At 42.0% G+C, this 22726-nt stretch overlaps 1 protein-coding gene and 1 non-coding gene across 4 annotated transcripts in view; both read right to left on the reverse strand.

The window, feature by feature from the left end:
• Window positions 1-12952, reverse strand: part of LOC139576857 (angiopoietin-related protein 2-like) — a 34865-nt gene extending 21913 nt beyond the window's left edge. The window contains exons 1-3 of one of the 3 annotated variants that reach the window (XM_071403400.1): window positions 12668-12951; window positions 12370-12443; window positions 5367-6292 (exon numbers count right to left, since the gene is read on the reverse strand). In XM_071403400.1, the coding sequence (XP_071259501.1) occupies window positions 5367-6261 (895 nt within the window). In that variant the 5' untranslated portion in view covers window positions 6262-6292; window positions 12370-12443; window positions 12668-12951. Of the gene's footprint in view, window positions 1-5366; window positions 6293-12369; window positions 12524-12667 lie in introns of all 3 variants that reach the window. The other 2 variants (XM_071403399.1, XM_071403401.1) reach the window with 2 other exon arrangements.
• LOC139577382 (U7 small nuclear RNA) lies at window positions 3802-3855 on the reverse strand. Its single transcript, XR_011675273.1, has one exon. It is a non-coding gene; the product is annotated as a U7 small nuclear RNA (small nuclear RNA).
• Window positions 12953-22726: the final 9774 nt, after the last annotated feature.

Here is a 22726-nt window from a genome sequence, read left to right on the forward strand (position 1 = left end):
AACCAAGGACTGATCACCCCAATCCACAAAAGTGGAGACAAATTTGACCCCAATAACTACCGTGGAATATGCGTCAACAGTAACCTTGGGAAAATACTCTGCATTATCATTAACAGCAGACTCGTACATTTCCTCAATGAAAACAATGTACTGAGCAAATGTCAAATTGGCTTTTTACCAAATTACCGTACAACAGACCATGTATTCACCCTACACACCCTAATTGACAACCAAACAAACCAAAACAAAGGCAAAGTCTTCTCATGCTTTGTTGATTTCAAAAAAGCCTTCGACTCAATTTGGCATGAGGGTCTGCTATACAAATTGATGGAAAGTGGTGTTGGGGGTAAAACATACGACATTATAAAATCCATGTACACAAACAACAAGTGTGCGGTTAAAATTGGCAAAAAACACACACATTTCTTCACACAGGGTCGTGGGGTGAGACAGGGATGCAGCTTAAGCCCCACCCTCTTCAACATATATATCAACGAATTGGCGCGGGCACTAGAACAGTCTGCAGCACCCGGTCTCACCCTACTAGAATCCGAAGTCAAATGTCTACTGTTTGCTGATGATCTGGTGCTTCTGTCACCAACCAAGGAGGGCCTACAGCAGCACCTAGATCTTCTGCACAGATTCTGTCAGACCTGGGCCCTGACAGTAAATCTCAGTAAGACCAAAATAATGGTGTTCCAAAAAAGGTCCAGTCACCAGGACCACAAATTCCATCTAGACACCGTTGCCCTAGAGCACACAAAAAACTATACATACCTCGGCCTAAACATCAGCACCACAGGTAACTTCCACAAAGCTGTGAACGATCTGAGAGACAAGGCAAGAAGGGCCTTCTATGCCATCAAAAGGAACATAAATTTCAACATACCAATTAGGATCTGGCTAAAAATACTTGAATCAGTCATAGAGCCCATTGCCCTTTATGGTTGTGAGGTCTGGGGTCCGCTCACCAACCAAGATTTCACAAAATGGGACAAACACCAAATTGAGACTCTGCATGCAGAATTCTGCAAAAATATCCTCCGTGTACAACGTAGAACACCAAATAATGCATGCAGAGCAGAATTAGGCCGATACCCACTAATTATCAAAATCCAGAAAAGAGCCGTTAAATTCTACAACCACCTAAAAGGAAGCGATTCCCAAACCTTCCATAACAAAGCCATCACCTACAGAGAGATGAACCTGGAGAAGAGTCCCCTAAGCAAGCTGGTCCTAGGGCTCTGTTCACAAACACAAACACACCCCACAGAGCCCCAGGACAACAGCACAATTAGACCCAACCAAATCATGAGAAAACAAAAAGATAATTACTTGACACATTGGAAAGAATTAACAAAAAAACAGAGCAAACTAGAATGCTATTTGGCCCTAAACAGAGAGTACACAGTGGCAGAATACCTGACCACTGTGACTGACCCAAACTTAAGGAAAGCTTTGACTATGTACAGACTCAGTGAGCATAGCCTTGCTATTGAGAAAGGCCGCCGTAGGCAGACATGGCTCTCAAGAGAAGACAGGCTATGTGCACACTGCCCACAAAATGAGGTGGAAACTGAGCTGCACTTCCTAACCTCCTGCCCAATGTATGACCATATTAGAGAGACATATTTCCCTCAGATTACACAGATCCACAAAGAATTCGAAAACAAATCCAATTTTGATAAACTCCCATATCTACTGGGTGAAATTCCACAGTGTGCCATCACAGCAGCAAGATTTGTGACCTGTTGCCACAAGAAAAGGGCAACCAGTGAAGAACAAACACCACTGTAAATACAACCCATATTTATGTTTATTTATTTTAACTTGTGTGCTTTAACCATTTGTACATTGTTACAACACTGCATATATATAATATGACATTTGTAATGTCTTTATTGTTTTGAAACTTCTGTATGTGTAATGTTTACTGTTCATTTTTATTGTTTATTTGACTTTTGTATATTACCTACCTCACTTGCTTTGGCAATGTTAACACATGTTTCCCATGCCAATAAAGCCCATTGAATTGAATTGAATTGAATTGAATTGAGAGAGAGAGAGAGAGAGAGAGAGAGAGAGAGAGAGAGAGAGAGAGAGAGAGAGAGAGAGAGAGAGAGAGAGAGAGAGAGAGAGAGAGAGAGAGAGAGAGAGAGAGAGAGAGAGAGAGAGAGAGAGAGAGAGAGAGAGAGAGAGAGAGAGAGAGAGAGAGAGAGAGAGAGAGAGAGAGAGAGAGAGAGAGAGAGAGAGAGAGAGAGAGAGAGAGAGAGAGAGAGAGAGAGAGAGAGAGAGAGAGAGAGAGAGAGAGAGAGAGAGAGAGACCAGACAGGGGGATGTCAGGCTTTCATAAAGAGTTCACACTGACAGCCTGGCTGTATCGGAATAAAAAGGAGGGAAATCAAGGAGCTAATTCCAAGTAGGACTGTCACAGACAGAGACAGAGGAACAAAGGTTCACATTGTAAATTACCAGGCTAAAACAGGTTAGGTTGTGCTTGGATTGCATGTGGAAAGTAATCCATCAGCTAGCCTCCTCCTCTCCAGTGGGCTTTGTGGAAGAGCTGTGTTGTTCAGACATAAACCAGAGGGCTGAGCCTGCCACTGTGGCAGAACATTTGACTGATACAAGCCTGGTGGGGATGGAATAAATGACATCACACAGATATGTATTCATTATCTTTCCTCTGTCTTTTGATACCCTCTATTCCTTACTCTTGCTCTCTTTCTTTCTTTCTTTCTTTCTTTCTTTCTTTCTCTCTCTACCACCCCACCTCTCTCTCTCCCTTCCTTTCTGCATTGTATAGGACTCCGTTTTTGTGTGAGGAGTTTGTATAACCTTTGAGGGGTGAGTTGCAGTCGGCCCTGACAGGAAATTGCTTGCCTCCCTTCAAACACAGTCAGGAAAGCACACTGTGGAACACAAACATTTATATGGAAAGAGCTGTACAGCATAAGCCAGTGTTTCCTACTACATTCAAATTACATGGTATCTAGTGGATGTATCTGTTAACAAGAAAATACTTATCAAATCATTTTCAGTTGATTTGGCGAATTCCTTATGGAAGCCTCACCGAGTCTCATACATCCTCTGGACAATCCGTGGCAGAGTGCTGCTAGTCTGTGGCGGGGATTCCCTCATAACTGAAACGCTATATTTACCATGCTACCATTGTCAGGGATAGATTGACCATGAAATGCAGTGTAAGCTGGCTTCGCCCCCTCAGCAGTCGGCTTGTAGCCCATGGTGAGTTGAGACCACACAAACCCTGTCTCTAAACTTCCCTTCATCTGGTGTCTGTCCGCTGAGACACATCTGCTTTTCGCTCAGTCCATTTGAAAAAATACTATAGTATACTATGGTATAAATACTATATTATTCACTGTAGGGTTTTTGCTGACTTTAATGTAACTGTTGTGTTTTTGCGGCCATTACTGTAGTATACTGTAGTATTTAGAATTGACTAACACTGTTGTAAAAAAAACTGTAGTATAAACTAGTAGTTACTGTACTGTTTTTGGTAACTGTAGTATATACTATAGTAATTACTGTAGTTTTTTTGCTGACTAGTATACTGTAGTATTTACTGTAGTGTTTTTGTGGACTGTCGTATTAACTGTAGTGTTTTTGTGTACTGTAGTATACTTTAGTATTTACTGTAGTGTTTTTGTGGACTGTCGTATTTACTGTAGTGTTTTTGCGTACTCCTAGTATACTTTAGTATTTACTGTCGTGTTTTATAGCGGACATTACTGTTGTGTTTACTGTAGTGTTTTTGTTGAATTATCTTTGACATAGAAGTGGGGTCTTTCTTCTTGAGCAAACCTACTGGACAAATACTAAAAGAGCACATTTTCCATAACATGTACAGTAGGTAGGTAGGTAGGTAGGTAGGTAGGTAGGCAGGCAGGCAGGTAGGACTGGGGTCTGAACGGATAGTTCAGAGCGTCTGCTCTTTTCTGTAACCTATAGGGAACACAATATATGGTCTATACTTGGCATGTAGGTTTCTCACTTATCGGTGGCACAAATTGGGATATGGAGGAGGGGAATAGGCAGGGTATATGCAAATGAACTGCTATAGTATTACTGTAGTTTAAAAAATAGTTATTTTTTTTTTCGAACTGTAGTGTTTTTGCGGACATTACTGTTGTATTTACAACAGTGTTTTTTTGCGGATAATACTATAGTATTTACTATAGTATTCTACAGTATACTACAATAATCTATAGTAAGTACTACAGATGATCGAGGGATACTACAGTGTGTAGTATAGTATTCTACAGCAGTGGTTCCCAGACTTTTTCACTCGGGCCCCCCTTCCACCATTGGTGAACGTCAGTAAGTTGAAAGCCTGACTGACTTCCTTAAAAAAAAGACAATTGGGGGGGAAGGGGAACTCCACGCCCCCCTTGCTGATCTCACCTATAGTTTGGGAACCACTGTTCTATAGTATATGACAGTTTACTACAGAATTCTATAGTAAGTACTGTAGTATGTTATAGTTAACTGTAGTGTTTTTTTCATGTCGGAATATTCATATCCAACAGCAATAGTCCCTCGCACAGACATACGAGCTAATATTTCACTGTTAACAGTTAAATATGAGGAATAAAGGAATACAACTTTAAGGACAGTGATATACTGTAGGTATTAGTCATGTTTTGTTGAAGACCAGTCAGATTGTTTTACTTCTCTTATCAGATAAAGACCAAGTTAACTCGCCAGACACACACACAGCTAGAGTACATGACAGACAGCCTTATCCAGTTGTGATCCCTGTTGTATTTAGTCAACTATACAGTTAACTAAATCTATCAATTAATCATCCACTTACTTAAGCTTCATTAAGTGTACCAAATCAGGGAGGATAGGTTCAGACAGCTCCACTTTCACTGGCCTCAAAACCAGAGGGCTCTAGTCCAACCATCCATGAGCACACACAAATATGTGTGTTAAGATTCTTGTGTGGATTGTAATCAGCTGACTGTAGTATCAAGCCCATTAGATGATATGCATCTCAAAGGGTTTTAGACAACAACAGCTCTGTTCTCCCTTCGAGGCCTTTTCTCAGGGAATGTGTGGAACTTATTATTCCCATAGACAATAGTGAGAAGAATGGATAAAGAATGGAGAGCTGCTGTTGGCTGATGATTAAGAAATACCAAACTGCTCTCACACACAACCCTCTGTTTCAGACTGGCGTAGACATTAGTCTGATGAGTGTTCATAGAACATGCCAGCTTCTCTTTTTCCGCTTGACCCCTCATATAAATTTAACTTCAGACCAGATCTGTATCAAGGAATATTCATTTCAATTGGTAACATAAAACAGTCAGGCTGCTCAATGAAACAGAGAGACTCACCAGAGGGTTTGGTAGTGATAGAGGGGCTGCCTGTGCCGCTGGGCATGGTAGGAATGACAGGCAGTACAGACTTCTGGTCACTCTGAATCTCGTTGGTGATCTGGTTGGTGAGGCGTGGGTAGGTGGGAGGTTGGTAGGGCTTGTTGATGGGTGGTGATGGTGCAGGTGGGGGTGGGGGCTGTGGCCTTGGCTGGGGGACGGGAACAGGGCGAGGGGGGCTGACGGGCCGACCCTGGCACTGCTCCTCCAGCAGGGCGATGAGGACCGACTGGTTGTTGGCCAGAGAGGCCAGGTGCTGGTACTTGTGCTCCAGGTCCTTGTAGCGGTTAGTGAGCTGCCGCATCTCCGAGGTCTGGTTGAGGATGCGGTTCTCCATCTGGGACAGCTCCAGGGCGTTGTCCCTCTTCCTGATGATCTCGTGTAGCAGCTGCATGTAGAGCTGGGTCACCCTGGAGTTCATGTTCCTGCTCTCCTTCCTCAGCAGCTTCACCTCGTTTACGATGCCTCCGTCCACCTCCACTAGCTGCTGCAGCGTCTCGATCTGCCTCTTCTGCTTCTGCAGCTCCTCGTTCAGCAGCTCCAGCTCCTGCTTGTTGACGCGGTTCTCCAGCGCTGCATCCGGCTCCTTGCGGTTCACACAGATGGCCCCTGTCACCTTCTGCTGGGGAACGATAAAGGTGTAGGAACATTGGTCAGGCTGCTGAGGTTCGGCGGGGGCTCGCCTGCTCCTCTGCCCAGCATACAGGAACTCTCTCTCCAGGCCATCCTCACTGCTCTCCCTTTCCTTGCTCCTGGCCTGGGGGTTGCTCTCCTGAGGGTTCCCCTGACCCTGGGACTGCTGGGCTCCAGAGACAAGACCATACACTAGGAACAACAGCACCACGGGGAGCTCCATCAGTCTGGGAAGGGCTCTCACTCACACACACCTTAGGAGGCATAGGGATTTAGAACAACAGGAATGGATGGGGAAAGAGAAAGGGAGGTCATTGGTTTGGCACAAATAATGAATTGTTTTAAAAATACTGTGGCATTCCACCCTGTGGTCAGCTATCTCATTCAAATGATCTCTAATCGCACAGTATAGGCCTACCGTTTTGATAAATGGATGAATGTGTTATAAAACCTAAACAAACTCATTTGTATAATTCAAAGGAAAGGTTCACCCATTTTTTATTTTATGTTGTTTTTGTGCATCTCTGAGTGATCTATTGATTCCTTGAGTCATGTCATGTTTTCATGTTTTTGAGCTAGCGCCCAATAGACTCCCATTCACTCCTTGAAGGAGAGCACTCTTTTTCCCAGAATACACCTCACGGCCCATTGACGTAGCATGGGCAACGTTTCCCATCTCCTCAAAAGTATATCTGCCGTTGTAGACTCCTAAATTAATTGTGCAGTTTGTTTAAGCGATTTTACAGCTAACTAGCTACGTTTGCTAGCTAGCCAGCCAGCCTATAGACAAGGCATTGCATTTTGCATTTTGTAGTCGACTTGAGCTGCAACAGATTTCCACAATGATTTTCCATGTTGCTACCTACCTTATTATAACGCCAAAATGATACTTCTGTTCACAAAACATATTGTTCTTACATATTACTGTTATTTAACACTGTAAATTAAAGGAATTAGTGGTTTTTCCTTTAAACTCATACTCATATTCACTTCTTGGGGTTAGCATGTCTCAAGGGAAAGGGTATTATTTTGTCAGGTATTGTCACTTGGTGTGTTTGTGGTGTGTTTTCCATGGGTCCTGTCTGTACAGGCTGAAAGAAACAAGACACTGATTCCGACACAAGCTCTGGCACCACATATGCTATGCTTGTGATATCATTGAATGTTATCAAACAGTGGAAATCTCAACTCCGAGACAGATTTGATTTCACCAAGATGCCAAGCTGGCGTGCCATCATGTTTCTAAACAGGCACCAGGCTGGTGGTGTTGGCTATGGTTGTGAGAGCATGGCTGGCTCTGGGCATTAAGAAACCTTTTTCGTGGCCTGCCTGTTTAGTCCATTAAGGCCCCTGCTGGAGCCCCACAGGGCTGGGATCTACTCTTACACTGACAGGACATTAATGTGAGCCTTCACAGCTCCACTGATTGAGACCAGAGGCTGCCTGTCCCTTAGAATGGCCTTCTCCCAGTCTCTATTACCTGTGAGGGCCAGGCAGGCACACCTACCCTGGGAGCCCCTATTCATTCCAGAGCCCAGCCCAGCATCTAGGGCACCTCTGGGGGTCCTTAGGGCTAAATAAATATTGGCCACCATAAAAGGAAGCATTTCCTGCTTAGGATGCTGTGACTTTGTATTATATAACATCAACTGTAACTGTGTTGCATAATAAAAGTAGAGGAATAACCTTAAAATGTATGTTTGAGTATGAAAAACATAGCCAGGCACATGCAATTTGATCTGGATTGTGCTTTTACTTAAATGTAAAGTCATCTGCAATACAGTAGCTTGGGTTTGTGAACTGTTATTCAGTGGACTGGAATTAGATGTGTTAAATGGAAGCTGTTGGAGTGTCAATAGTCTAACCCTTTCCACCTCTGCTAAGGCAAGTGTTGTTTCTTTTAGCTAATAAGGTACTGATCTCTCTAGTTGCTAAGTTTTTTTTTATGATGTCAGGGAGTTGTGTTTAGCTAGCTGTCCTGACTCTGGCTCTCTTGGGTGACTGCCACTGTTAGGAGGAGTGTTTTCACATCTCTATCCCCTATCTGCTCCTCAGTGCTGTGCAGGCCTGGGCATCACTTCTTATGGAACGTTTGACACGCATAGCAGCTGATGCTGTTATTGCGCCTGTTTTAATATATTGATCAGATTGTATCAGACCTGAACTGTTTACCAAGAGCAAGATACTGGGGTGCATTCACAAGTTAAAGTACACATCATTGTGCATATATCATTTCCTATATTTATTTGGAATATTGGAATTTCAATCTAAATTTAACCTGAAAAGAATGTAGAACTCTTGAACCTTCTCAATGTGCTCTGGATCATTACATTGCTCTGTTTATCAGTGTTGAGAGAATGTTGTGTAATATCAATCTTCCCTGACACAGTGTGTCTCTGCAGAGAGGTTACATTTAAGTAGTGTGATTAATGCACAACAACTACATTTTAAGATACAACCCTTAGCTTTTCGCAGGAGTGCATGAAAAAGAGGCACTTTGACTGTTTGTTCCATATTTCAAAGTGAAGGCATTTGTATTAGAAAAATAGCCGGGCAGCAGTTGAAGGGTCTGTGGTGTTATTGGAAGCGGAGGGGATGCCCCAGAGTGCAGAGGAGAATGTGATAACAAGGGCCTGTACCCCTGGGGCTGCTTAATTGAAAGCTGCTGCATATTGTATTACAGAGGAGCCTGTGCAACACCTCCCCAGAGTCAGGACAAGCCTTTCTAATCTCAAAGTGGGAGGCTTGGTGCAGGGCAGGCTCATGGCTGCCTAGTTCTGTTGAGTCTGTTCAGTATAAGGGTAACTATATTAACTGTTCAGTAGTTACTGCTAGAGGTCTGACCCAAAGGAGAACCACGTGCATGATGTTCAGACTGCCTTCAGAATGAGAGGGGAGAACACTTGTTTTTGCCTTGCTATTCTGGGCATGGGGCCAGCACATTAGGTTAAAGAGATGGCGAGCAAAACTGTCCAAGAACAAGGCCTTTGGAGATCTCTGGCTGGTATGAGGGAAATTATAGTTGAAGATATGAAAGAGATAAAGGCATGGAATGGGAGATACAGCCAGATACTAACTCACTTAACCTTTTGTGCTGCTGCCATGTTTTGTTGCTACCATGTTGTTGTCATGTGGTGTTGCTACCATGCTGTGTTGTCATGTGTTGCTGCCATGCTATGCTGTGGTCTTAGGTCTCTCTTTATGTTGTGTTGTGGTGTCTCTCTTGTTATGATGTGTGTTTTGTCCTATATATTAATTTTTTATCCCAGAACCCGTCCCCGCAGGAGACCTTTTGCCTTTTGGTAGGCCATCATTATAAATAAAAATGTGTTCTTAACTGACTTGCCTAGTTAAATAAAGGCCAAAAAAGATATACAATACCAGTCAAAGGTTTGGACACACCTACACATTCCAGTTTTTTTTTTTATATAAGCCTAGCCTACATTTTTGTCTCCTATTAATTGTGAAACATGTCTTTAACACATTTAAAGCTATATATATTGTTACTGAATGCCCATATGTTATTCCCACAAAGCGTCTGCCCACGAGTAAAAGCTCAGAAGAAGCCGTGGTTAAGTTTTGGTTTGAGTCTTAGGCTTTTAGTGTGAAACTCTCCTCTGGATGCAGTATATGGGTCCCTTTCATGGAATGAATCCATTCCCACAAAGCCCTGTTGTATGATGCGGTGTGACGTCATCAAAGTAGATGCTGATTGACTAAGAGACAATAGTAAAGGTTGGATCTAGCTACATTATCTAAACATACATAAAAGAAAGAAAGAGACAGTGATGGCCTTCACTAATATAAGACCACGTTGTGGGATGTACAACAGGGGAAAAATGAATTCCTCAGTGGGACACAGAGGACAACAACACATGATAATGATCTGGTCTAATGGAACAGTCACTGTCTCCCTTATGTTAATGGCCTGGGATTGATGTGGTTTCCCTCTCTGGAACATCAGCTCTGTGTCTGGGAGAAGCTATGCACCGGCCACTCCATGTCACTCCATGCCGCAGAAAAGCCCCATAGTACTACGCGGTCAGCCAGGAGTCTCCAATTAGTCTGCCAGCCAGGCTTCCCACCACCTCAAAGCTGGAGGAAAATGCCTGAGCTGGCAGTGGGGGAGTGTGTGTGTTCAGATAACACAACATGCCAGACTCAGGCTCCCAGGGCTCCCAGGGCTCCCAGGGCTCCCAGGGACCAGAGTTAGTCCCATTTGCCCCAAGACAGTCAATCTATTATTAAAACCCCTCCGTTACCTAGCACCTGAGGCAACAACAGCAGGCCCCATGCCCTCTTCTCCACCGTAGTTATACAAAGACAGCTGACTAACTGGCCTTGTAATTGTTGTGACATAAAAAGAGGACGGTGTTACTATAGACAAATAACTACAGTAGCTTTATGGATGACAGTGCACTTGAGGTAAACAGTGTTCCTTATTTGGACTGTCTAATTAGGGCCGTTTTGCTCATTAGAATGTCTGTCAAATTCACAGCTTGGTAATGACTTTATCAAATCATCTCTCTGTTTTTCTCCGTATCTAATAGTGTGTGACAGGCAGTGCTTTGTGGGTCAGTGTGGCTGTGAGCAGCAGCGTGCTCCAGTGTTTTTGTTCATGCGCAGGCCATAATAATTAGTAGGTGAGCAGAGCGGCCCGGCGGGTCTGGCTGATGTCTCTCGCCCCAGCCCCTCTCATTTCAGAGTGAGTGGCATTCCTCACATTCTTAGCCACTCTTTAGAGTGAGCTGCCACAGACAGACAGACAGACACACTGGTAGTTGTGAAGAGAGAGAACGACAGAGAGAGACCCCTCCTCTCTGCTCCAGCTCTGCTGTACCTACAAGTCAGTTCTGCCTTCTGCTCTACCACACCACAGCTAGTCATACATATACCAGCAGCTCTGTTATCTCAACTACCACAAACTAATAGAAGTGCACATAATTCTTCACAGTTTATTACTAGTCATAACATATCATTTCAACACCTCCCAATCTACAGCACTGAAGCACTGTGCAAAATGAGGCATATGCTCAAATTAGGACCAATTGACAGTGCTGGTTGTAAACATTCAGTATGTCTTGGATCAGAATTAAGTTAACTTTGAAATGGTCATCTGAGTAATTCATTATCTAAGGTGACACCATTCTTTCCTTAAGCATGTAATCCTGGTTAGCCCATAACATGACACTGTAGACATAATTAACCTCAGCCCAGCCTCAGCCCCAACCGCCGCTACCTGCTCAGTCTGCCGCTGATGGAAAGCAGCCATTGTTATGGCTTTCCACGGCAGAGAATAGTTCTGATGATAGTTTACCACATTTAATAAGGTTTCTTTATTTTACTCTTTCAGGATTGTGTGTTGTGGTGTGTTTTGGACATGCTGTCAGGCAGGAGGTTTCAGGAATCGTTTTGATACGTTCCTAATTGCACCATCTAAGCACTCTTATCCACAGCCCTGGCAGCAGAGACAAAGCAGAGATTCAACAGAACAGCCCTTTTCGTCCGTGTTCACTTCAGCATGGAGGTATATCATGAGGCAGCAGAAAGTTGTACTTTGTGCAGAATTTTATTTAAAAAAGACACTGTATATATTCATAAGCTTTATCCATTCATGTACAAATGACAGCAAACTCATTTAGACTAAAATGTATCTGAAATTTGGCATTTTGTGATGTGAATTTCTGTTATTTTTTCTGAATAATCAAACAACCTCAAATAAGCAACTTCTACTGGTGTGAACCACATCACAAAATGAGGGCATAGCTTTTTATGGTACTGCTTACAATCATGAATGCCCCAGAGATGCTCCTGGTAAAAAGACCAGGCTCCTAATATTGACACTTTTCACTGGCAGCCTATCTTTGTTGTTCGAGTATGTCTTTGGAATGATGACAAGCTGAGTGTTTACCAGTGGTTAACAAGCCCTTGCTCTGGAAAGCTCACTACTTCATTATCTCTGCTTTGTGTCAATCCCTCTCTGCTGTGTCTATATCAGAGCCAGCTGCCTTGTTAAACAACTTAAAGGAATCAGACAGGGCAATTGCCCCGGGCAACAAACCTCTCCTTGTATCTCCATTTGGATTACCACTGAAGGGCTAAGCTTCAAACTGATCAGCAGGCATCTCTGGCTAACTCAACACAGAGTGGCCAAAGCATTTCTGTCACTGTGCAGCTCAGCAATCAATGTCTACAAATGTACTAGATTATCAACAGATAAGACTAGCAACACTTAAAGAACTATGAGCAAGCCATGCTAGATGTTTGCATGTACACATTCAATAAAGACAGTGAAAGATACAGGGAAAGTCAAAGGCCACTGAATCCTTACCAGATAATTGTAGACTGTAGCTTGTTATCCCTTCAGTTCCCTTGCCCTCCCGGCAACACTGATTGACGTGTCCCCTTGAAGAAAGTCATCACCAGTCTATGCAAAAGCTGCTTGGGGCTGTCCCTCTCTCTCTGGATCACTTGCTCTTTGGCACCTGAGTAAACTCACTCAATAGTTGACTGTGGTTTGAATCATGTTATTACAACCAGGAGCTGCACTTGCTGGGAATAAGTCCTTTGTACTGTAGGCCCTGAGCAAGGATTAAAAAAAATTACCTGATAAGATTTTAGACACTTACCAATTAAAAGAGAATACATCCAAATGTGTTAGATGTAATGAGTAGTTTCCTCAGAGGCAGTGATAGAGCAGCAGGCAGTGAGAGGCCAGCAGCATCTGGTCAGTGTGCTCTCTGTAGCCCGGTAGGCGAAGACTATCACTTTCTATGTGCTGAGTCCATCACTTCTGCTGACGACTCTGAGACAATATTTTTCTGCTGCCCCCCTTAACTCCCCCTTTCTTTCTCTCCTTTCTCTCTCCCTCCCCCCAGTCTCTCACTCTCCTTCTCTCTCTTTTGCGCTCTCTCTCTCTCTCTTCCTCTCTCAGTGCATTTACATGATGAAAAATGCTCTGACACAATGTTTCAGTAAGATGACAAATTTAGCACAGGCCCTCCCCTTTTCTCCTTTCTCCTCCCCTTGGCACAAAGACACCCACAAGCATGAGATACAAGCTCTGGCTACACACACCTCCCCTCTCTCATTCCCACACACATACACACTTCACTCCAGTTTCCCATCCCCCTCTTGGTCCACCACCACTATTTCTGGCATTGGCCGTTGGTTGTAACAGCAAGGAGTGGTGATATCACAGTAATCAGAGCCTAATTGGGCATGTATGTGAGCCGCTGTAGGAGGAAGGAAGCAGCTTATAGAGATATGGAGAAAATATACCCAAGCATTAGTCCAATGGCAGTTTTGGTTTGAGCTAATAGTAGTTAAGCTTTGGATTGGATGAGAGAAAGTTGTCCCTAGACCAGAGCTAATGGGCAGGTTCTCTCGGTTGTGAAACAGGCTGCTCTACAGAGGGCACCAGATTGGGCTGGAGGGGGTGATGAGGATGATTTAAACTGTTTATTTATGTATTATCGCCTCATCCTTCTATACCCAGTGTTGTTTTTGTTATTGTTGGGGTTCTTTGCATTATTGAGTTTGTGTGTTTGTTTTGTTCTTGTTGTTTGAAGAAGATGCCTGGAATTTGTTAGAGTGATTGGGAACATGTTGCTCAATATGGACAGAGCCAAGGCGTGTTCATGATGTGTCAGTGTGTAGACAAGCTTGCCAAAGCTGAGAAAAGCAGTCATGTGGAGAATTGGCTGTAACAGTCTTCAACTGGCTATAGTCAAAGAGGTTTTGTTGTTCTCTCATTTTGCATAAGGACTGAATTGTTTATTTCTCAAGGTAATAGTCTTGTTACTAGGTTTCCGGATTCCACTTTAATTGTTTATTTACATGACGTGTTTATTTAGAATACTGTCTGAACCAGGGTGATTAGCAACCTAAGATGATAATTATATGTAGGCATTTAAATTAACCTTACCCTTATAAAAAAACAAGCTTCTGGCAAACAGTTGTGGCAAACTTTTGGCAAATTTGCGGCAAGCTCATGTTTTCACATGCAAATTAGTTTGTGGCAAACAATTCACCCTTCACTAAACCCCGACCCACTTGGTTACTGTTGCAACATTTTCCCGGGAAGCCCAATTCCCCATTCAACCACTTGCGAAATCCCCTCACAATGATCTCAAATTTGAATACACAATCAAATTAAACAAATCGGGAAACTCTTGGGTTTGTTGTGGTGGACTGTCATTACAATTGCTTCACGGCAACCGTGTCAAGTTATATTTGTAAGTGTAGCTGAATGGCTCTGAATGGCTCTGAATTCAGTGTCAGCATACAGTCAAACCTATAACAACATTTGAAGCAAATTAGTGCTCTCAAATTATATTCTGATGTCAACAGCAGATGGGAGTTGTATTCATTACACTACTAACTTAGCTAGCTAGCATACATTTTGAGAAAACAAGTTATATTAAGTAGCTAGCTAGCTAGCATTAGCAATGTTTGGTGGTCAATTAGACTGAGAGCTAATAAGCTGACCTAGCAAACAGTGTTGAAATGTCTTATTTTTAAAAACAAATCACATATAACTTTAAATGAATTTGCTACTCACAGAGGAAACTAAACTAAACATACTAAATGTACAAAAAATACTAAACAACATGTATTACGTATATTAAAAAATTTATCCAATATAACTTTCTTATCTATCTCACAATGAAAACAACATTATGCAGAGTGCTATAATATTAACCTTGAAATCATCAGCATGTGAATAAAGAAAGAAGCAGACTGAATATTTCATCTTTAAAGTGTTTATTTAATATTTTTGTATTTAATCTTTTTACGTAGCCACAACATTTACATGAGAAAATGTGAACGCTATGGGGATGTTAACCTTAGGATGTTTAAAGAGACAACGTCAGAATGTACATTAGCTAAGTGATAACTGAGCAATGAGCTTCAACCAATGGAATTTTTAAAGAGTATGAACAAAATGAAATAATTAAATCCACAAGAAACACAAAATCATACCTAGTTCAGAACTATTTACTTTTTGAGCGAACTTTGGAGATAGCAGCCCTCTAGAAGTCCTTCGGCCAAAGCTTGTTGAATACATGCACTAAAACAATCAAAAACAACATTAAGATAGACCTACTAAAAACAATTACTGAAAACATTTAATATTTTGGCATCTTAAAATGTTGACTCAGCTAATGGGCAGGTTTGGCATTAGTTTGGCATTAGAAAAGCGGGGTTATCTGTTACAAAGTTGCCTTGATGTTGCTATGCTTCTCACTGATACTGCCATTCTATATAATTTTCAGCAAGGAAACAATCTGCCTTGTATAAATGCTATATTAACAAATGATGCAGCTAGCATAAACTGGGACACATACTGTGTTTATAACCAAGTGGGAAGGTGGTAATTTCAACTTGTGAAGTAGTAAAAATGAGTTGGATGCATTAATGTGCTTAGAACTCGTTGAGAAACACTGATTGTCTAATGACAAATAATAAACTAAAAGTACAACTATAATGCTCGCAAACAAATTATGGTGTTCAAAAACCATATTAAAGATTGCTTTTTAGAAATAATGTTTTGTCTTCCTATTTAATTGCTGGAAATGCTGTTATTGAAGTCAGCATGTGGGAGAAGTCAGAGCACAAGGATGATAGACGAGCTTCCCACTACTAATTACCAGTTGCAGGGGCGTTTAAGTGGATTTTCCCCAGTTTTATTCGGTAAATACCACCTTCCCACTTGGTTATGAACATGTGTTCACCAGAAACAACTTCTAGTAAACTGATTGCCACTGGCAATACATTGACAAAGGTTTTGCCACAGATTTAAATACAATTTAGAGATAATTGTTTGCCTTGATGAGTGATTATGCCTCCATTAGCGGCAATAAACATAATTGTTGCCAAAGTTTTCCCGCAAATTCATCACTAGTGGCAAACATTTGCATACTTCTGGCAACATTTTGTGGCACTCTATTTGGTTTGCAGCAAATTTGCCACAAACGTACAGGAAATTTGCAGCAACAAATACAATTTTGTAAGGGTACTAGATGGTTAAATATAATATATAGTTACTTGTTTTCCAATAGTGAGTATGTAATAATAACAAAATATTAGCAGTTGCCGTCATTCTTGCTCAGACTGTTGTTTTGTGATACTTGATCAAAGCTGACTGAAGAGAAATATTGGTAGGCTGAAACAGCAGGCTACAACATGTTACCGTATTATAAATGCTACACTCTTATGTAAGCATGTTATTTCTCTGCTTTTATTGTAGCTTGGTGTAAAATAAAATCATTAAGTGAAACTGTGGGTTTTTACCATGTACAGGATGTCTGGCGTTTCCCTTGAGCTACATCCATTCTAATGTGATTCAGATGTTGCCTTTCACTGCTACAGGTATAAACATGAGACCTATAGGCTATTTAGCCTCCCGTCCATCAGGCCAGCCCTAACCTCTTGTCGACCAAATAGTCAAATATAAGATTTACGTTTATAACCCTCCATTGTTTAAACACATAAAACATTGTTATGAGTCAGAGGGAATGTGATACTTACAACACTGAAATGCCAGGCTTTAACTTAACTGCAACCTGAAATATAGATTAAAATAGCTAAAACATCATGTTTATTGCCATAGCTGACCACATTTTTCTATTTAGAGTAGGCATTTTGCTTTCACATCATGACACCGACTCTTATAACACTGAAGTTATTAATTTAGCAGCCTGCCTTTATTGAGATTCTACTGATTTGCTACTTAACTGTTAAAATGCAGTAGGCCTATATCAATGAGCATTTATGAATGAAAGACAGTTTGCATTTATGCATTTCTAATCAGAAACACGTTTGTATTATTTGCAAATGAAACCTTGAGTTCTCATTTCTATACAGAAAGGGCTCTCAAGTGGTGCAGCGGTCTAAGGCACTGCATCTCGGTGCTAGAGGCGTCACTACAGACACCCTGGTTCGAATCCAGGCTGTATCACACCCGGTCGTAATTGGGAGTCCCATAGGTCTGCGCACAATTGGCCCAGTGTTGTCTGGGTTTGGCCGGAGTAGGCTGTCATTTTAAATAAGAATTTGTTCTTAACTGACTTGCCTAGTTAAATAAAGGTTCAAAAAAGAAAAAAGACTGCATTGAGTAGAACGCTCAGTTGGGCATCAGTCCTAAAACAAACGTTCAAAACAATATTGTGTAGTTAAATAAAGGTTAAATATGAAAAAAAATACCTTAGTTTGGAAAAGGTGAAGAGAGTGCTCTGGTGTTCTTCGTGGCATTAGCTTTACTGAGCTGAGCAATTCCTGGAAAAGTGTTGACTTTATAAAAGTAAATGCATATTGTGGATTCAAAGGTATTGAAAATAAACCCACTGAATGGCAATACCTCGAAGCCATTAAAATAAAGTAGCAGTTAGGTATTGGGTGGAGCTTGCAACTAGCGACTACTTTGAGAGGGTTTCTTCTCACTCACTTGAAGACTGCATGAGATCCATCTACCCAATGAATCGTCTTTATAGCTCCAAGAGCCATCCTCCACTGAGCCAGAGCAGGTGTTTTTACTGGACTGACTGTGTGTTCATCATTATTGATCACTTCCATGAATGTCGCTTCCATGAATGACCCTTCTCTGTCCGCCAAATGTGAATGGGCTATACTCTGCCTTTTCTCAGGGTACTACGTTGATATCCCTTTGGTGGAGTGGGGGCTGTGCTTTGGTAAAAGTGGGTGGGTTTATATCCTGCCTGGTTGACCCTATCCGGAGGTCATTTTGGATCGGGCTACAGTGTCTCCCCCCCTCCAGTATCTACAGTGCATTCGGAAAGTATTCAGACCCCTTGCCTTTTTCAAAAAGAAATTACGTTACAGACGTATTCCTCATCAATCTACACACGATACCCCATAATGACAAAGTGAAAACAGTTATATTTTTGGGCACATTTAGAATTTTTTTAAATACAGAAAAACCTTATTTAAATAAGTATTTCAGACCCTTGGCTATGAGACTTGAAATTGAGCTCAGGTGCATCCTGTTTCCATTGATCATCCTTGAGATGTTTCTACAACTTGATTGGAGTCAACCTGTGGTAAATTCAATTGATTGGACGTGATTTGGAAAGGCACACACCTGTCTATATAAGGTCCCACAGTTGAAAGTGCATGTCAGAGCAAAAACCAAGCCATGAGGTCAAAGGATTAATGTGATTAATGTGGATTAATATGCAAGTCCTGGTGAATATTATTTTATGCCCATACAGTAACTTAACTCATGATTGCCAATGAATGCTTATCATCGTTCCAGAATTTGTCATCCCCAAAATATTTCCTTCATGAGAATGGTGTGTACTGTACTTACAGTGCCTATGGAAAGTATTCAGACCCTTTGACTTTTTCCACATTATGTTACATTACAGCCTTATTCTAAAATGGTTTAAATATATTTTATTTTCTCAGCAATCTACACACACTTCCCCATAATGACAAAGCAAAAACAGTTTGTTTTGCAAATGTATTAAAAATAAAAACAGAAATACCTTATTTACATAAGTATTCAGACCCTTTGCTATGAGACTCGAAATTGAGCTCAGGTGCATCCTGGTTCCATTGATCATCCTTGAGATGTTTCTACAACTTGATTGGAGTCAACCTGTGGTAAATTCTATTGATTGGACGTGATTTGGAAAGGCACACACCTGTCTATATAAGGTCCCACAGTTGAAAGTGCATGTCAGAGCAAAAACCAAGCCATGAGGTCAAAGGATTAATGTGATTAATGTGGATTAATATGCAAGTCCTGGTGAATATTATTTTATGCCCATACAGTAACTTAACTCATGATTGCCAATGAATGCTTATCATCGTTCCAGAATTTGTCATCCCCAAAATATTTCCTTCATGAGAATGGTGTGTACTGTACTTACAGTGCCTATGGAAAGTATTCAGACCCTTTGACTTTTTCCACATTATGTTACATTACAGCCTTATTCTAAAATGGTTTAAATATATTTTATTTTCTCAGCAATCTACACACACTTCCCCATAATGACAAAGCAAAAACAGTTTGTTTTGCAAATGTATTAAAAATAAAAACAGAAATACCTTATTTACATAAGTATTCAGACCCTTTGCTATGAGACTCGAAATTGAGCTCAGGTGCATCCTGGTTCCATTGATCATCCTTGAGATGTTTCTACAACTTGATTGGAGTCAACCTGTGGTAAATTCAATTGATTGGACATCATTTGTAAAGGCACACACCTGTCTATATAAGGTCCCAAAGTTGACAGTGCATGTCAGAGCAAAAACCAAGCCATGAGGTCGAATGAATGGTCCGTAGAGCTCTGAGACAGAACTGTGTCGAGGCACAGAGCTGGGGAAGGGTAGCAAAACATTTCTGCAGCATTGAAGGTCCCCAAGAACACAGTGGCCACCCATCATTCTTAAATGGAAGAAGTTTGGAACCACCAAGACTCTTCCTAGTGCTGGCCACCCAGCCAAACTGAGCAATCGCGGGAGAAGGGCCTTGGTCAGGGAGGTGAGAACCCGATGGTCACTCTGACAGAGCTCCTCTGTGGAGATGGGAGAACCTTCCAGAAGGACAACCATCTCTGCAGCACTCCACCAATCAGTCCTTTATGGTAGAGTGGCCAGACGGAAGCAACTCCCCAGTAAAAGGCACATGACAGCCTACTTGGAGTTTGCCAAAAGGCACCTAAAGGACTCTCAGACCATGAGAAACAAGATTCTCTGGTCTGATGAAACCAGGCTGAACTCTTTGGCCTGAATGCAAAGAGCCACGTCTGGAGGAAACCTGGTACCATCCCTACGGTGAAGCATGGGGGTGGCAGCATCATGCTGTGGGAATGATTTTCAGATGCAGGGACTGGGACACGAGTCAGGATCGAGGAAAAGATGAACGGAACAAAGTACAGAGAGATCCTTGATGAGCACTCAGGACTTCAGACTGGGGCGAATGTTCACCTTCCAACAGGACAACGACCCTAAGCACACAGCCAAGGCAACACAGAAGTGGCTTCGGGACAAGTCTCTGAATGTCCTTGAGTTGCCCAGCCAGAACCCAGATTTGAACCCGATTGAAGACCTGAAAATAGCTGTGCATTGACGCTCCCCATCCAACCTGACAGAGCTTGAGAGGATCTGCAGAGGAGAATGGGAGAAACTCCCCAAATACAGGTGTGCAAAGCTTGTAGCGTCATACGCAAGAAGACTCAAGGCTGTAATCACTGCCAAAGGTGCTTCAACAAAGTACTGAGTAAAGCGTCTGAATACCTATGTAAATGTAATATTTCAGTTTAATAGTTTTTTTAGGACATTTGCAAACATTTCTAAAGACCTGTTTTTGCTCTGTCATGGGCTATTGTGTGTAGATTGATGAGGGAGGAAACAATTTAATCAATTTTAGAATAAGGCTGTAACATAACGAAGTGAGGAAAAAGTCAAGGGTTCTGAATACTTTCTGAACGCATTGTATGCTGCAATTGTTTATGTGCTGGGGTGTTAGGGTCAGTCTGGTATAATTCTCCAGTCTTATTTGGGGTTCTGTGTGATCTTAGGTATGCTCCCTCTAATTCTCCAATCTCTATCTCTCCCCTCCCAGAGGACCTGAGCCCTAAGACCATGCATCAGAACTACCTGGCCTGATGACTTCTGGCTGTCCTCGTCCTCAGTCCACCTTGTTGTGCTGCTGATCCAGTTTCTGCTGTTCTGCCTACGGCTATGGAACCCTTACCTGTTCACCAGACGTGCTGCCTTGTCCTGGGCCAGCTGTTTCAACCCTCTCTTTCCCTCTCTCATCTTTAAGAACGATCTGGTCTTAATGGCCATGTAGTCGTATAATCTCCACCCGGCACAGCCAGAAGAGGACTGGTCACCCCTCAGAGCCTGGTTCCTCTCTAGGCTTCTGCCTAGGTTCCTGGCTTTCTATGGAGTTTTTCCTAGCCACCGTGCTTCTACATCTTGCTTGCTCGTTGGGGTTTTAGGCTGGGTTTCTGTATCAGCACTTTTTAATAAGCACTTTGTGACAACATTTGATTGATTGATTGAATGCCATAATGGTTGTTATGCATGCTGTGATGATGTAAACTAGGTATACACTAAACCTTTTTTCTCCAACTCGTCTAATTATGTGCTAAGCATGCATGGTTATTTTTTTCTAGAAATGTGTTCTGTCACATACACTATGAAAGCAAATGCACATATTGTGAGAGGTTAAAGGGGGTTTAGGCTAAACGTTAAAAGGTAAAAGGATGGTCGTTAAGAGGGGACAATGCAATGAGCCGCCTTCCCTATCCACAGAAAATCATGATAATGAGAGGCCTATACAAAGAAAAAGAGGTCTGCACTGCAGATCATCCACATACAGCTTACATCATCACCACATGGTGGGAGACAGGCTCAGTGACTTGTCACAGCCTATCAAAGACTCCCTTGCTAAAATGTAGCAGTATCTATTTAGGGATGGAAGAGCATCTCACACATTGTGCAAAGTTATTATGTTCCACATTAAACTTAAGAGAGTTTGTGGTGGAAAGTGAAGGAATCTAAGTCTGAATACATGCAATGGTGGTGGATAAGCAGATGATTTGATGTGTTGCCTCCTGGTTTTAGGCGACATAGCCTATGCCTATATCAACTTTGTGTTGTCTTGCTGTTACTCTAAATGCCTCAGGCCCTTGATCATAAGTAAAGCTTCATCTTAAATCATGTCTGAAAAAGTAACAGAACTGCCCAAAAGAATCCCTTAGGATTTTGGTATGGATTTTTACTATGGCAAGAATCAAGTTGCAGCCTTTTCTTTGATCAATACAGGGAGTGAATTTGAGAAAATGTACTGTATGTTGTTTTAATCAGCACTGCATCCTGGTAACTGTGACATGAAGTTCTGAGTTCCGTCTGATGCCCAGGGCTGAAGTCCAACAACTTGAAGTTCCTATCTGTCTTTATCCCTCTCTTAGTTGAGGGATGTACTGTAGCATCAAGCAGTAAGCAATAGGCCATGGGAAGATAAACAAGAGTGAACAGAAATAAGAAAACAGCAGAAATCCATGCTTCCATTTTACAGAGACACTGTTACACACAACATTGTTTTTATTCGTATCACTGTGATCAGTTCATCGTGGCTAATACAGATGGATTAACTGGCTTTCCAGTGTTCATGAGTATAAGCTCCCAGTTACTGTCGATGTGGCTGTATGTACTGTCAATGAAACAAAGGCTGAAAGCAGCAGTGACCTTATTCCAACTGCAGAGTCATGACATGCAGTACTGTAGCATAGATATACCGTCAGAGTCACCTAGTGTATTCATAGAACAATAGGTACAATATATTTAGGAAAGAGAGAAAACATAATCTTACACAAATTAAAGAGATGGAATAGAGATGATGCAGACGTCTCTGTGATTTAGCTGAACAGTGTGTGCCTGATGTGTGCCCTACTGTGTCAGATCACCACACACACACACACACACACACACACACATAGTGTAGTATGCATACTGCTCAGCCCCTGCAGGATAAACATGGTTCTGCTGCACCACAAGGCCAGAGTGTGCCCCTGTCTCCCTGGCCATGATGGATGGTTCCATGGTAACCCCTAGCGACCTAGTCACCCCTGGGCTGCTCTCAACTGTTACTCACTGTTTGGTAGCCCACGTTGACTGACAGCTCTCAGACCAGAAGAGAAATATAGGTT

This window comes from Salvelinus alpinus, chromosome 5 (genome assembly GCF_045679555.1).
Source record: "Salvelinus alpinus chromosome 5, SLU_Salpinus.1, whole genome shotgun sequence".
NCBI classification, from domain to species: Eukaryota; Metazoa; Chordata; class Actinopteri; order Salmoniformes; family Salmonidae; genus Salvelinus; species Salvelinus alpinus.